The sequence below is a fragment of the Lupinus angustifolius genome, unplaced genomic scaffold (genome assembly GCF_001865875.1).
Source record: "Lupinus angustifolius cultivar Tanjil unplaced genomic scaffold, LupAngTanjil_v1.0 Scaffold_54_41, whole genome shotgun sequence".
NCBI classification, from domain to species: Eukaryota; Viridiplantae; Streptophyta; class Magnoliopsida; order Fabales; family Fabaceae; genus Lupinus; species Lupinus angustifolius.
The window spans coordinates 4,178-16,111 of record NW_017722636.1 but is presented as its reverse complement, the minus strand read 5'-3'; the positions used below and the strand labels follow the sequence as shown (position 1 = coordinate 16,111).

At 33.1% G+C, this 11,934-nt stretch overlaps 2 protein-coding genes across 3 annotated transcripts; both read left to right on the top strand.

The window, feature by feature from the left end:
* Positions 1–4,713: 4,713 nt before the first annotated feature.
* Positions 4,714–5,325, top strand: LOC109339062 (uncharacterized mitochondrial protein AtMg00810-like). Its single transcript, XM_019576433.1, has one exon. The coding sequence runs from the start codon at positions 4,714–4,716 to the stop codon at positions 5,323–5,325; it is 612 nt and encodes a 203-aa protein (XP_019431978.1).
* A 2,404-nt stretch (positions 5,326–7,729) lies between these two features.
* On the top strand, positions 7,730–11,411 carry LOC109339063 (WPP domain-interacting protein 1-like). Of its 2 annotated transcripts, XM_019576435.1 has the most exons (4): positions 7,730–7,865; positions 8,067–8,960; positions 8,997–9,096; positions 10,414–11,411. In XM_019576435.1, the coding sequence occupies exons 2-4, from the start codon at positions 8,094–8,096 to the stop codon at positions 11,076–11,078; spliced, it is 1,632 nt and encodes a 543-aa protein (XP_019431980.1). In that variant the 5' UTR covers positions 7,730–7,865; positions 8,067–8,093; the 3' UTR covers positions 11,079–11,411. The 2 variants fall into 2 exon arrangements, with proteins under 2 accessions (XP_019431980.1, XP_019431979.1); XM_019576434.1 differs by having other exon boundaries at positions 8,067–9,096.
* Positions 11,412–11,934: the final 523 nt, after the last annotated feature.

Sequence of the window (11,934 nt, the reverse complement as noted above, 5' to 3'; positions counted from 1 at the left end):
AAGATTTTTCAATTCCTCATGTAATTCTACATAAGCATTATACAATTCATCATATGGAGGAGAATCATTAGGAGAAGATTAAGTGTTAGAATATACCTCATTCGTATTATCTTGACCACTCGAGCTGCAAGCTTCTTGTGTTTTTACCATTAAGCATAGTTTCGTAGACTCCTCCTCGTCAGATATTTAGATTCAGATTTTGCTCGATACAAAACTGAGAGGAAAATTACTAGTGGTATTTGTCATATCTTAGGAAATGTATTGACTCTTTAGTTGCGTTTTGACTTCTGAGTTGGAAAGCATGTATCTTCTATACTGTTAGAGGATATTTGGATTGATAGATCATTATCTTATTTAAGATTTTGTTAGTTTCCTATTACTTGAATTTATCTACAATTTATGTTTATATTGTTAGTTATTATTTCACTTTATTATCCTATCAGTTTCATAACTTTTGTCCATATAATAAATTGTTTTGACCAAATCATATTAGAGATTGACCAATCTTTACCATCCTAAGTTTTAACATGGTATGATAGTGGTTTCATCCTCCCAGATGACTATATCATTAATGTCTTTTCTCTCATTAACGAATTATTTTAGTAGCGACTTCTTTTTTTATTGACGATCATTCCAATGGTGATTATATCATTTCTTCTATTCCCATTGACATTCATTTCAATGATAATTTTCTCACATTGACGAGTTATATTAGTAATGATTTATTTTCCAATGATGGACATTCTAATAGTGATTATACCAATTGTTTCTTTTTCATTAACGACTATTCTGGTGGTACCTTCAACCCAAATGATGAATTATATTAGTAATGAGTTCTTTTCATATCGATGATGATTATATGTGCAAAATTTGCACTTCACAACATCTTTCCACGATTTTTTATGGGGCGAATGTAATGAGTTGGTTATTTTCATTTTTAAAGGAATTATTTGTTACAAGCCTAAAGGTTATTAAGTTTTAGATTGAGGAAGTGAGAGGATATTTGAAGTGATCATGTTACAAATAATTACTAGGTTGAATTTTAGAATCTTAATATGTCATTTTAAAAAATAAGAATTTTTTTATGTAAACTGATTTTGACATTAAGTATGATACAATTTGACCAATATGTTCAAATTTAACTAATTTAATTGTGTATCTGCTATAATTCTCTTATCGTACTATACATGAATCAATGTATTGGTTTAATCAACCGACACGATATAATATTATAACCATGAGAAAAGTGCATTAATTTATCTTGTCACATTTGAAATCAGGTTGATTGCTCTTTGTGAGAAAAATAATACAGTTCACTAAATGTATTAATTAATGGAGGGGATCCACTTCTTTTTGTCCTTTTTATAAAATTTCATCTTTTGGACAGAGTGAGTATTGAACATCCAACGACATGTTAAATAAAAGAGAAAAATATATATATACTGAAAATGTAAGAGTTTTTTATATTGTCATTATATTATTCATCATTCATTTTTAATCATCATTGATTTTTCAGAAAAAGTAATATAAGTAAAAGGTGAAAGATGAACTAATTGTATATACATCCTTACACTGTCAATGTTGGATTTAAAATTCTAAATAAAATTGACACACTCAAAATATCATTTATAATCTATATCTAAATTATAATAAAATAATTAAAAGTTAGACTATATAATTAATTTAATGATTCAATTAATTATATTAATTGATAAATTAATTAAACTAATTTAATAATATAATGTCATCCCTATTTTACCTTTACCAAAGATCAGTATTTTAATTTTATATCTTATTCAGGTTATCTCCTAAAATTAAATCTGTCATTCTTACTAATAATAAATTTTAATAATTATATTTTTAAAATTTAATCTATATCTATTCAACTTTTATTTATATAAATATGTACACTACATTATATATTTAAGATAATTTTTTTTTATTTTCCTTTTTTGGTGACATAGTTGTTTCGTATCAATGATAATACTGCCATTTTACTAACATTACTAATTTGATATTATTTTTGTTATCTTTATCGTATGCAATAACGTATCACGACATAGGTAGATGTTTGATATTTCCAATATACTAATTCGAAATAGGTTGTGTTCATTGCCATCTATAACACTCATAATTTTCTATTTTTATTATATTTAAATGAAAAAGTTAGATTTATTTTTGTACAGTTATCCAATATTTTAGATGAACATTCTATGTTTTGAATGATTAACCAAAAGGTTTTATATTTTATATTTTAAAGAAATTATTTTTATGAGTTATCTCTCAAACAAGTGAATCTATATCTTTTAAAAAAGAGTATTTGTATCAAACAAAATATTTAAAATATATTTTGAGTTAGAAATACTACCATTAAATTATTCACAATTTTAGAAGTACTTATACAAGAGTTTGCATTAAATATATTTAATAAGTATTTATCTTTTTCTTAATAAGTTGTCGAGTAATATCTCCTATATTATTTATTTTAATAACATTACCTTAATTTTTATTTTTATTTGAACAATTATGTTATGATAACATTTATAATATTTATTGTGCCTTTCTTTATCTCTTAAACAAGTCTTATGTGTTCCAAACTATACCAAACTAACCAATGCTTTGTTGAATTCTTCTCTGACTGCTTCATTGTTAAGGACTTGAATTTGGGCCAGCCACTACTCCAAGGACCTCTTAAATAGGACCTCTATCATCTACCTTCAGTCACCAACACCATCACTTCACCTTATGCTCGCCTCACCAGTCTTCAGTCTACTTCAACATGGCATCACAAACTAGGTCACCATTTAGTCAAAATAATAAAGCATTTGGGAAACCACAACTTCATTCCAATAACACCTCCCGTCACACATGACTGCACCTCATGTCATTATGCCAAAAGTCACAAGCTACCATTCTCAAGCCATCATCTTCACAATAATAAACCTTTGGAACTCATCTACTCTGATGTATGAGCCCCTACTCCTACTAAGTCTTTAGATGGCTCTCTTTAGTACTTAGTTCTAGTTGATCACTTTTCTAAATATGTATGGTTGTACCCAATGAAAAATAAGTCAGATGTCTTTTTCATCTTTGTTCAATTTAAATTTGTTGTTGAAAAGTATTTTAACTTACCAATTGTGACATTATTCTATGATAATGGTGGAGAGTTTATAAAATTCAAACACTTCCTGGCTTCATAAGGCATAACTCATCTCACAACTCCACCTCACAGACCTGGGGTCAATGGCACAGTAGAAAGAACACACAGACATATAGTAGAAATAGGTCGTGCCCTACTACACCATGCCAACCTACCACCTCAATTTTGGTCATATGCGTTCCTCATCAATAGGATGCCCACTACTAAGCTAAAAATGCAAACCCCTTCACAACGATGTTCAAACAGCTACCTGACTACAACAAACTCCATTCCTTTAGTTGCTTATGCTTTCCATGGTTGAGGCCCTACACACACAACAAACTTCAAAATAGATCCCTACCTTGCATTTTCCTTGGATACTCACAAAATCAATGTACATATCTTTGTCTTGAACCTCTATCAAATAGAGTTTATATCTCAAGACATGTACAATTCATTGAGAACTCTTTTCCTTATGCCTCCTTAATCACACAAACCAAACCAAATAACCCTGCTCAGGTCAATGAAGTTATACTTCCCTCCATAATTCCTCTTCAACATACCACATATTCATCATAATCCAACTTAGCACAGCCCAACACCCTCAACAACCAACACACTAACCACCCCACTACCACAACATCAATACCATCTCCACCAACTCATACCTGTATTACTAACCCACCACCTCAAATTCCCTCTAACAGAAGCCATCCTATGACCACTAGGTCACAACACAACATCTTCAAGCCCAAGAAAATACTCATTGCCACAAAAAATGCACTACTAGAGAATCTTGAACCTTCTATAGTCAGTCAAGCTCTCAAAATTCCTCACTAGAGACAAGCCTGCTCAGCAGAATTTGATGCACTCATGAACAATGGTACCTATAACCTAGTGCCTAGGAAGGAAGCAAAGAACTTAGTTGGCTGCAAGTGGTTGTTTAGAATCAAAAGAAATCCAGATGGCACAATTGCAAGATACAAGGCCAAACTAGTTGCCAAAGGGTTCACACAAACACCTGGCATTGAATTCAAAGAAACATTCTTCCCAATGGTTAAACCTCAAACCATTAAAGTTGTTCTCACCTTTGCTCTTCATTACCAATGGCCTATGCACCAATTAGATATCAACAATGCATTCCTACAAGGCTCTCTCACAGAACATGTTTACATGCAACAACCACCAGGATTTATGCACAATGATTTTCCTCATCATGTTTGCAAGCTTATAAAGGCCATTTATGGTCTAAGACAAGCACCTCGTGCTTGGCATGAATCACTCAAAGCATTTTTGATCTCCTATGGATTTCAAACTAGCCTTAGTGATAGCTCTCTGTTCATATACAATAACAATGGATTTAAAGCCTTCCTCTTGGTCTATGTTGATGATCTTCTCTTAATATGCAGCAACAACACATTCCTGCAAATTTTCATGGAAGAATTATCACTCAAGTTCTCACTCAAATACCATGCCTTTCCTCACTAATTTCTAGGCATTGAGCTCATTCCAACTAAACATGGTCTTCTACTCACTAACATGGCTATATTCGTGATCTATTGGAGAAATTCAACATGGCAGGTGTTAAGCCAAGTTGCACTCCCCTAGGCACATCCAAATCCCTCAAGCTACAGGATGACTCTGCAACAGCACATGCAAAGAGTTTCAGAGCTATAATTGGTGCACTACAATACCTCACACTCACTCGTCTAGACTTGTCATTTGCCATCAACAAGCTCTCACAATTCATGCACCAACCAACTCAAACTCACCTCCAACAACTTAAACGTGTACTAAAATATCTCAAGCTTACACTCAATTATGGCTTAACACTCAAGAAACCAAGTCAACTAACACTGCATGCCTTCAGTGATGCAGACTGGGGAGGGAATTTGGATCACAGAACCTCCACCTCTGCATTTGTCATTTACTTTGGCGGAAATCAAGTCTCATGGTTGTCCAAACGACAAAGAACAGTAGCTAGATCCTTCACGGAAGCTAAATACAGATCAGTTGCCAACACCTCAGCTGAGATCATGTGGCTACTAAATCTTCTTGGTGAACTAGGCATAAAAAGACACACTCCTACTCTATTTTATGACAATATAGGTGCAACCTACCTATGCTCTAATCCATTGTTTCACTCTCTTATGAAACATATTGTCCTTGACTATCACTTTGTTTGACAACTTGTTCAAATGGAAAAGTTGACAATCTCTCATATATCAACCAATGATCAAATAGCAAACATTCTCATAAAGTCATTAACTAAAGCAAAATTTGCACCACTTAGAAATAAGCTTGTTGTCACCAATGGTGACCCAATCTTGCGTGGGTGTGAAGTCAATCATCATCCAACCAAATCAAATCCCTTATCATGTGGAATCAGTTAATGTAGTTAAAATAGGTGAGTAATCTTAGCACTTATAATCCCTAGTTTATAGGGGAATTTCACCATATTCCTAGTTTATAGGAAACTAGTTGTTTTCAATCATCAATACTCTAATATACTAGTTGTACTCACCTTGAATCAATATAGAAAAACAATTCTCTTCACTCCATCCCTCTCTTACTCAAGATACAGGATGACTCCAAATTAATTGATAATAAGTACAATCACTCTCATTTCATTCTCTTAAGTTGTGTAACTCGTGTTAACAAAAATTTGGGTTGCAACAAATGTAAGTAAAGATAATAGAATGATATAATTTTTTTAGATCTCTTCACTTCAGTATGCATTGATCTTTAAGTTAGAGATCTAGATATAGGAGTCGATAACGAATCAAGGAAGATATTATTACTCGTTTCACTGTACCAAGACGGTATTCTCTAGTTGCATGGAATGTTTATACCCTAAAATTGTTTACTTATTTTTATTTATTTATAAATGAAAACCATAATCTTTTCTCTAACAAGATTTTGTCTTGCTCCTATATATCCCATGAATATAATAATAAAAGTGGTGTGTCACGGTTATTCAAAGACCGTCCAAGTAAAAGAAGTGATATCATGACCTTTCGTTCATCTTTGTTGTAAAAGAAGAGTCACAGTGATATAACAGATATTTTTATACAAAATTAAACTAGTTATAGCACAGAACGAGTATACAAATTATCATGTTATATCATGCAATATTACAACTTGAAATGTAAAAGAGAAAGGGATAGAAAAGATTGTGCAAGGATTTTGCGGTCTACTGCAAAACTACATCCAGACCTCCTCTTCTGATCTTAGGTGATTTTCTTCTTCACTATAGAACACAATGTATCGTTACATACACGCTTCCAATTACAAGACTCGAACGCTCCTTTCTTGGAACCCAAAGAACTTTGTCACCCTTGGTTTGACCTTTCCTAAAATCGCCTCCCAAGAAAACCTTTCTTACCGCGATTCGGCCCCGACCAAGGTATCGCTCTTTATCCCAAGACATCCAAGTCTTTGTGAAGAACACCTTACCTAACCGTAGCTAGGATTTTCCTAATCCTTGAATTATAATTTATGAATGAGTACTTAATACTCATATTTTACAATAAAGATCAAAGACTAAAACCTAAGCAAAAACTCACAAGACTTCATAGTCTAATATGAATGTACATGCATGAAGTTTCTGAAATTATACAATCATTAAAAAACTATGAATATTCTCCTAATACAATCATGGTCTAATCTTTCTCCTAATGCAACATGCAATATTTTCTCCTAGATATGACAGTGAGTAACTCGAAAATATGCAGAGAGAATTACGTAAAAATGTATGGATTCTTATGCCACATATGCTGAGATTTCAGTTTAAATAGAAAGCTGCCTAAAGTCTCAGTTAATCGATTAACGGGTTGTTGATAATAACTGTTTTTAGTTTTCTGTTGAAACTGTGATTTTGTTGATCGATTAACACTATTCATAATCGATTAAGTTAATGAATTAACAGAATTCATAATCCATTAAACATTATAAAATTAGCTTGTCAATGCATGGTGAAATCAACTTGTTAATGCATGGTGAACTACCTATATGATATATGTTGATGCAATACATGATTTCCAAATATAATATCTTTAATGCACAAAATCAATGTTTCAAATGCATGAACCTAATTACCATCTATTTCTAGATGATGTCTCATTTTTGTGGATTAATTACTTTATTAAGTCTTTTGAGACTCACACCTAGGTTTACCTAACCTAGACTCAATATCTATGGCAAGCATCTTAGACTTCTAAAATGGTAATAAAGAATTATAACATAAGTCTAATAAGTTATCACTTGAGTCTGTGGCATATTATTTGTTGAATGATCTTCAAGCTTGTCTTCATGTTGGTCTTCATGTTTGTCTTTATCAAAACATAGATCAATCTCCAATAGTGCACTTCACTTTCAAATTCTTTAGCATAACAAAATATTTTTAGAAAAAACGTACCTATTAATAGTGTAAATTTTTTATGCATAACCAAATTATCATCTATCATTTTTTTAATATTATTAACTATTCAAAATGTTAATATAAATGTATAATAAATATTATATTAACTTTGTATAAATATTTACTGGTAGATATTACAATTATATTTTAAATATTTCAAATTAGATAATGATTTTTCTGTAATAAATATACACACTTCATGAACCTGTGATCCATGTATTTTGCTCGGTTCCTCAACCTACCTATAAAACTGCAAATTCACAAATTTTAGGGTTCCCGTTTCCGACAAGGGTTTCATTTATGAAGGTGATTCCTCTAATTCATAGATCTTCTTCTCTCTTTCTCTCTCTCATTCATTAAATTTCTTGATTCCTCATTTATTCATCCTATTTGTATTTTTTTCTTTCTAGTTATCAACTTCATAGATTCTCATTTGATTTATTGCTTCAACTGCAAATTACTTCAATTAATTTCATCCAACTAATTTGATTTTGATTTTATGCATAGATTTAGCAAAAGAGGTTGAAATTGATTATGGATTTGGGAAGTGAATCTGTGGAAGAAAATGAAGTTAATCATGATGATGGTTCTTTTGGTAATGAGAATTTTGGGTTTGGCTTCCATGGAAATTTAGATGCCGTCACACCGAAATCGGATCACAAGGGAACGGTTGATGAAGCGGGTAGTGAAGAAGGTGGAAATTCAAAAGGGACATCAGGAAAGGGGGTTGGGTTGAAGAAATGGAAGAGAATTAGGAGAGATGTTGTGAAGGATCCAAATTCGAGTGCCGATTCGGGTAAAATATTGAAGCGGGGGTTGTCTGGCAATGCCAATTTGAGTGAGAACCAACCCTTTCTGCGTGATGTTAAGGAAAAAGGTGAAGAAGGGTCTTCAAATATCTTTGGAAATGTTGAGTTTTCTGATGGCTATGCAATCCGTGGTTCTAGTACGGATTCTAGATATGCAGTTGGATCTGGTTTTGCAGTTGGGACTGATTCTGAGAATAGTGAGGATCGGAGTAGCAAGTCTTCTACGGCTGCTAGTCAGCCAAAGTTAAGGTCTGAGAAAAGCCGTAGTAAGAATGTGAATTCAAAGAATTTAGGTAACTCGGCTCAACGGGTTCCGCAGGGTAAGGGACCGATTGAAAGCAGTAATAAACCTAGAGGAGGTGGAAGAGTCACAATGGAGAAGGAAAATTCTCTTTCCAGTATGGAATCTGATTCAAGAAGCTCCAACTTCAAGCAAGGTATCTTTGCCGCTACTAGTAATGGAAATCACAGAGGTAGATCAAATGTTTATGATGGAGATAATGGCGGTGAAGCTCACACTAATGAAAATTTCACTGAGGGAGTTCAACCTGGTTATGGTAAGGAAAAAGTGGGAGAATATGAAGATCTTGTAGCAGAGAATTTAGCTACAAATTTGCCTTGGGGTGTTGCAGAAGAAAGAAGTGTGAACAACCAATCCTCACCCGTTGAAGATACTTTGATTGAGTCTATTAGTAGCCTTCAGGCTGTCCAAGAGGCTCTTGAAGAAGGTTCGTCCATCGTCTTTCTGATAAGTTTTATTTTTCTGTGAATGTTTTATGCATCTTTCTAGAAACAGCCCCTTCGATTGTGAGGGTAAGGCTGCATACAACTGTCCTCCCCATACCCCACTAGGTGGGAGCCTCGTGCAAGGGCTGCTCAATGTTTTATGCATCTTCCCAATTTTGCAAATGAGATCTGTATATTTTTAGTTTTATAATTCTTGGGAAAATTTATGTAACATACATGATTTTATTAGTAGTTCCTTCTTCATTCAATTCCGCTCCTAGATTCAATTCAATAGAGCTGCTAGCATGAGTACATGACAGGTTGCAGTGCATAAACTGACCTTATATATATTGTTTGGTTTGAACTCCCTTGCTGTTTAAACTTATGATTTTTTATTTTGCTATGCTGAATAAAACCTTGACTTGGTTCGGTTTAATTATTTTGGTTTGGTTCCTTCAGCACCCCAACATCTAGAGAGTGTCTTATTGCATAAAGGAGTTTGTTTCTTGAAAGAAAGTAAAATCGTCCTTCTTTGTCGACTTGCAGTTGCAGGTTTCTGGTATAATTTTGGATGTTCTGATTGTAAATATTTCACCAAATGTTTATCCTAGTTCTTAATTAATGTGTAGCCTTTGGGTGAGAGTGTATGGTGGACTAAGCTGGGTCATCGTAGTTCTTGGTATCTGTCGAAAACTGTTTAATCCAATAATTAAACCATGTTAATTAGATATACAAATGTTGTCCTGCCTCCATAGGTAGTCTATTGTTTTATGTCTGTTTAAAACTTTATTGTTTGTTACTCTAAGTGTGAGATTGTTTGTTTGTTGCTTTATTGATGTCATAGTTCATGGTTCTATGGTTACTTACTAAGATTATATGAATCTTGATCAGATAATTTATATTGGTCCTAATTTAAGTTAGATGGCTGAGGAAAATCATATGAAAACATGACCCGAGGCAGCAATATGAAGCAATGATGGAGGGTTGCTTACTGACATTTTAAGTTATTTTCTACTGATTTACTTGCCTACCCTGTTTGGATTACCACTTATTGGAAGTGAATATGCTATTTCCCACTTACTATCATTGTTTTAAATTTTTTAGCTCAACGGAAGAATCCAAAAACAGCTTATATTCTATAAACTTTAAGCTATTTTGAGTTTGCTTATTGATTTGCATACTTTTGAGAAAAGGAGCAAATTTTTTTCTAATTTTTATAATTATGCTGAAGCTACTTCTTTTCTGTAGTAGTGGTCTTCAGTGAAAGAATCAAGTATGGCATGTGCCATTGCTGATAACCGATCTGTGTACTATTGCAGAAGTCCTAAAATTCAGGGAGATTGGGGTTGAAGTTGTCTCACCAGATGATGACTCAGCTGCTGGTATCGCTGCTGTTGATCTAGGACTTCATAATTCATGCTTATCTGGTCAGTCTGGTGCAGAAGAAACTAAACAAACTGCTTCAAGTTCCATGGAAATTCAGGTATCGAGCGTGAAACAAAATATAAGTATTTTAGAAAACAAGTTGGAGGAATTACAGGGGATGCTTGCTCTGAAGGATTCCAGGATTGCTGAACTTGAAAAATATAAGGAGGTGGAATCTGAGCTTGAGGGCTTGTTTAAGCAAAAGATTGAAGCTGAGGTTGAATACCTAGCCATCACCAATGTAATGAAAAACTTGAAGGTTGGGGCTGATTTTCAACTTAAATTATTGGAAAAACAAGAAAAACTGTCTGAAAATCAAGCAGAGGTTCTTAACAAGGTCATTGAGACCGAGAGTAAGGCTTCACTGCTGAAGAAGAAAGCAGAAGAGTTGGAAAAATATTCTGATGATACTGAAGTAGTTAAGAAGTCTTTGGAGCTGCAGAAAGGAGTATGTAAGGTGACATTTTATCTTTTTCTACAGGTTATGTTGTTAATCTTCTTCGTTTGGCTTTTTATGTCACAGTTATCGCTCAATTCTGGGGTGGTTGTACCCACATAAGTGCAAAGTTAGGTTCATTTTGTGCATTCTCAAAAGTTTCTTTGCCGATATTTGGATGTAAAATTTTGTTATATAAAAACTGATCTTTCTCTTGGTAGGGGAAGAGTCTGCATTTGCTTGCTCTCCTTGTTTCAATTGTAACTTTGGCATGACTAGGACAGTTATGTTAGGAGATTTTGAGATTGTTGTCTGTTTTAAAATACATTGTGGGTTAGATATAACTGAAGTGCCTAAATTCAAGGTTGTCTGAGCCTCTAACCTCTCATGCAGGCAAAATGATTGGTATTTCACTTTTTATTTAATAAAAAGGAAGTTTTTGTTGTGTTATGTGGATATATGTTTGATGGTTGGAAGATCCATTCATGAGAAACATAGTGATTTAGTTGTAGAATGGAGGATACATTTGGGTGATAGTGGATAATACTAAAATGAAGAGTTCTTCCAAAGTTTTTTCACTGTAGATTTATTACTTTTAAATTTGTTCTTGTATAAGTGTTTAATGATAATGATTCTTTTAAAAATTATAGAAGTATTATGATGTCATTTGATCTATATGTTATTGTATCAATATGGCTCAACCTGAAATGATTTTCACAGGTCCTACTAACTTGTACATGAGCACAATGCTTTCCAGCCCTCTATAAACGCCGCTTCAACTTGCAAATTTGTATTTCATTTTACTGTTTAATAATTCATAATTAGTTTTTGATAACAGCAATTTTGCAACATGATAAATTAATGGAAAATTTTCAAGTATTTAAATATTATTTACTAGACAAAGACAGTGTTTACACATCGTTTTAAATGGGTTGTGTTCATAATTATTTAAATATTATTTTCTGAAATTCCATTAATC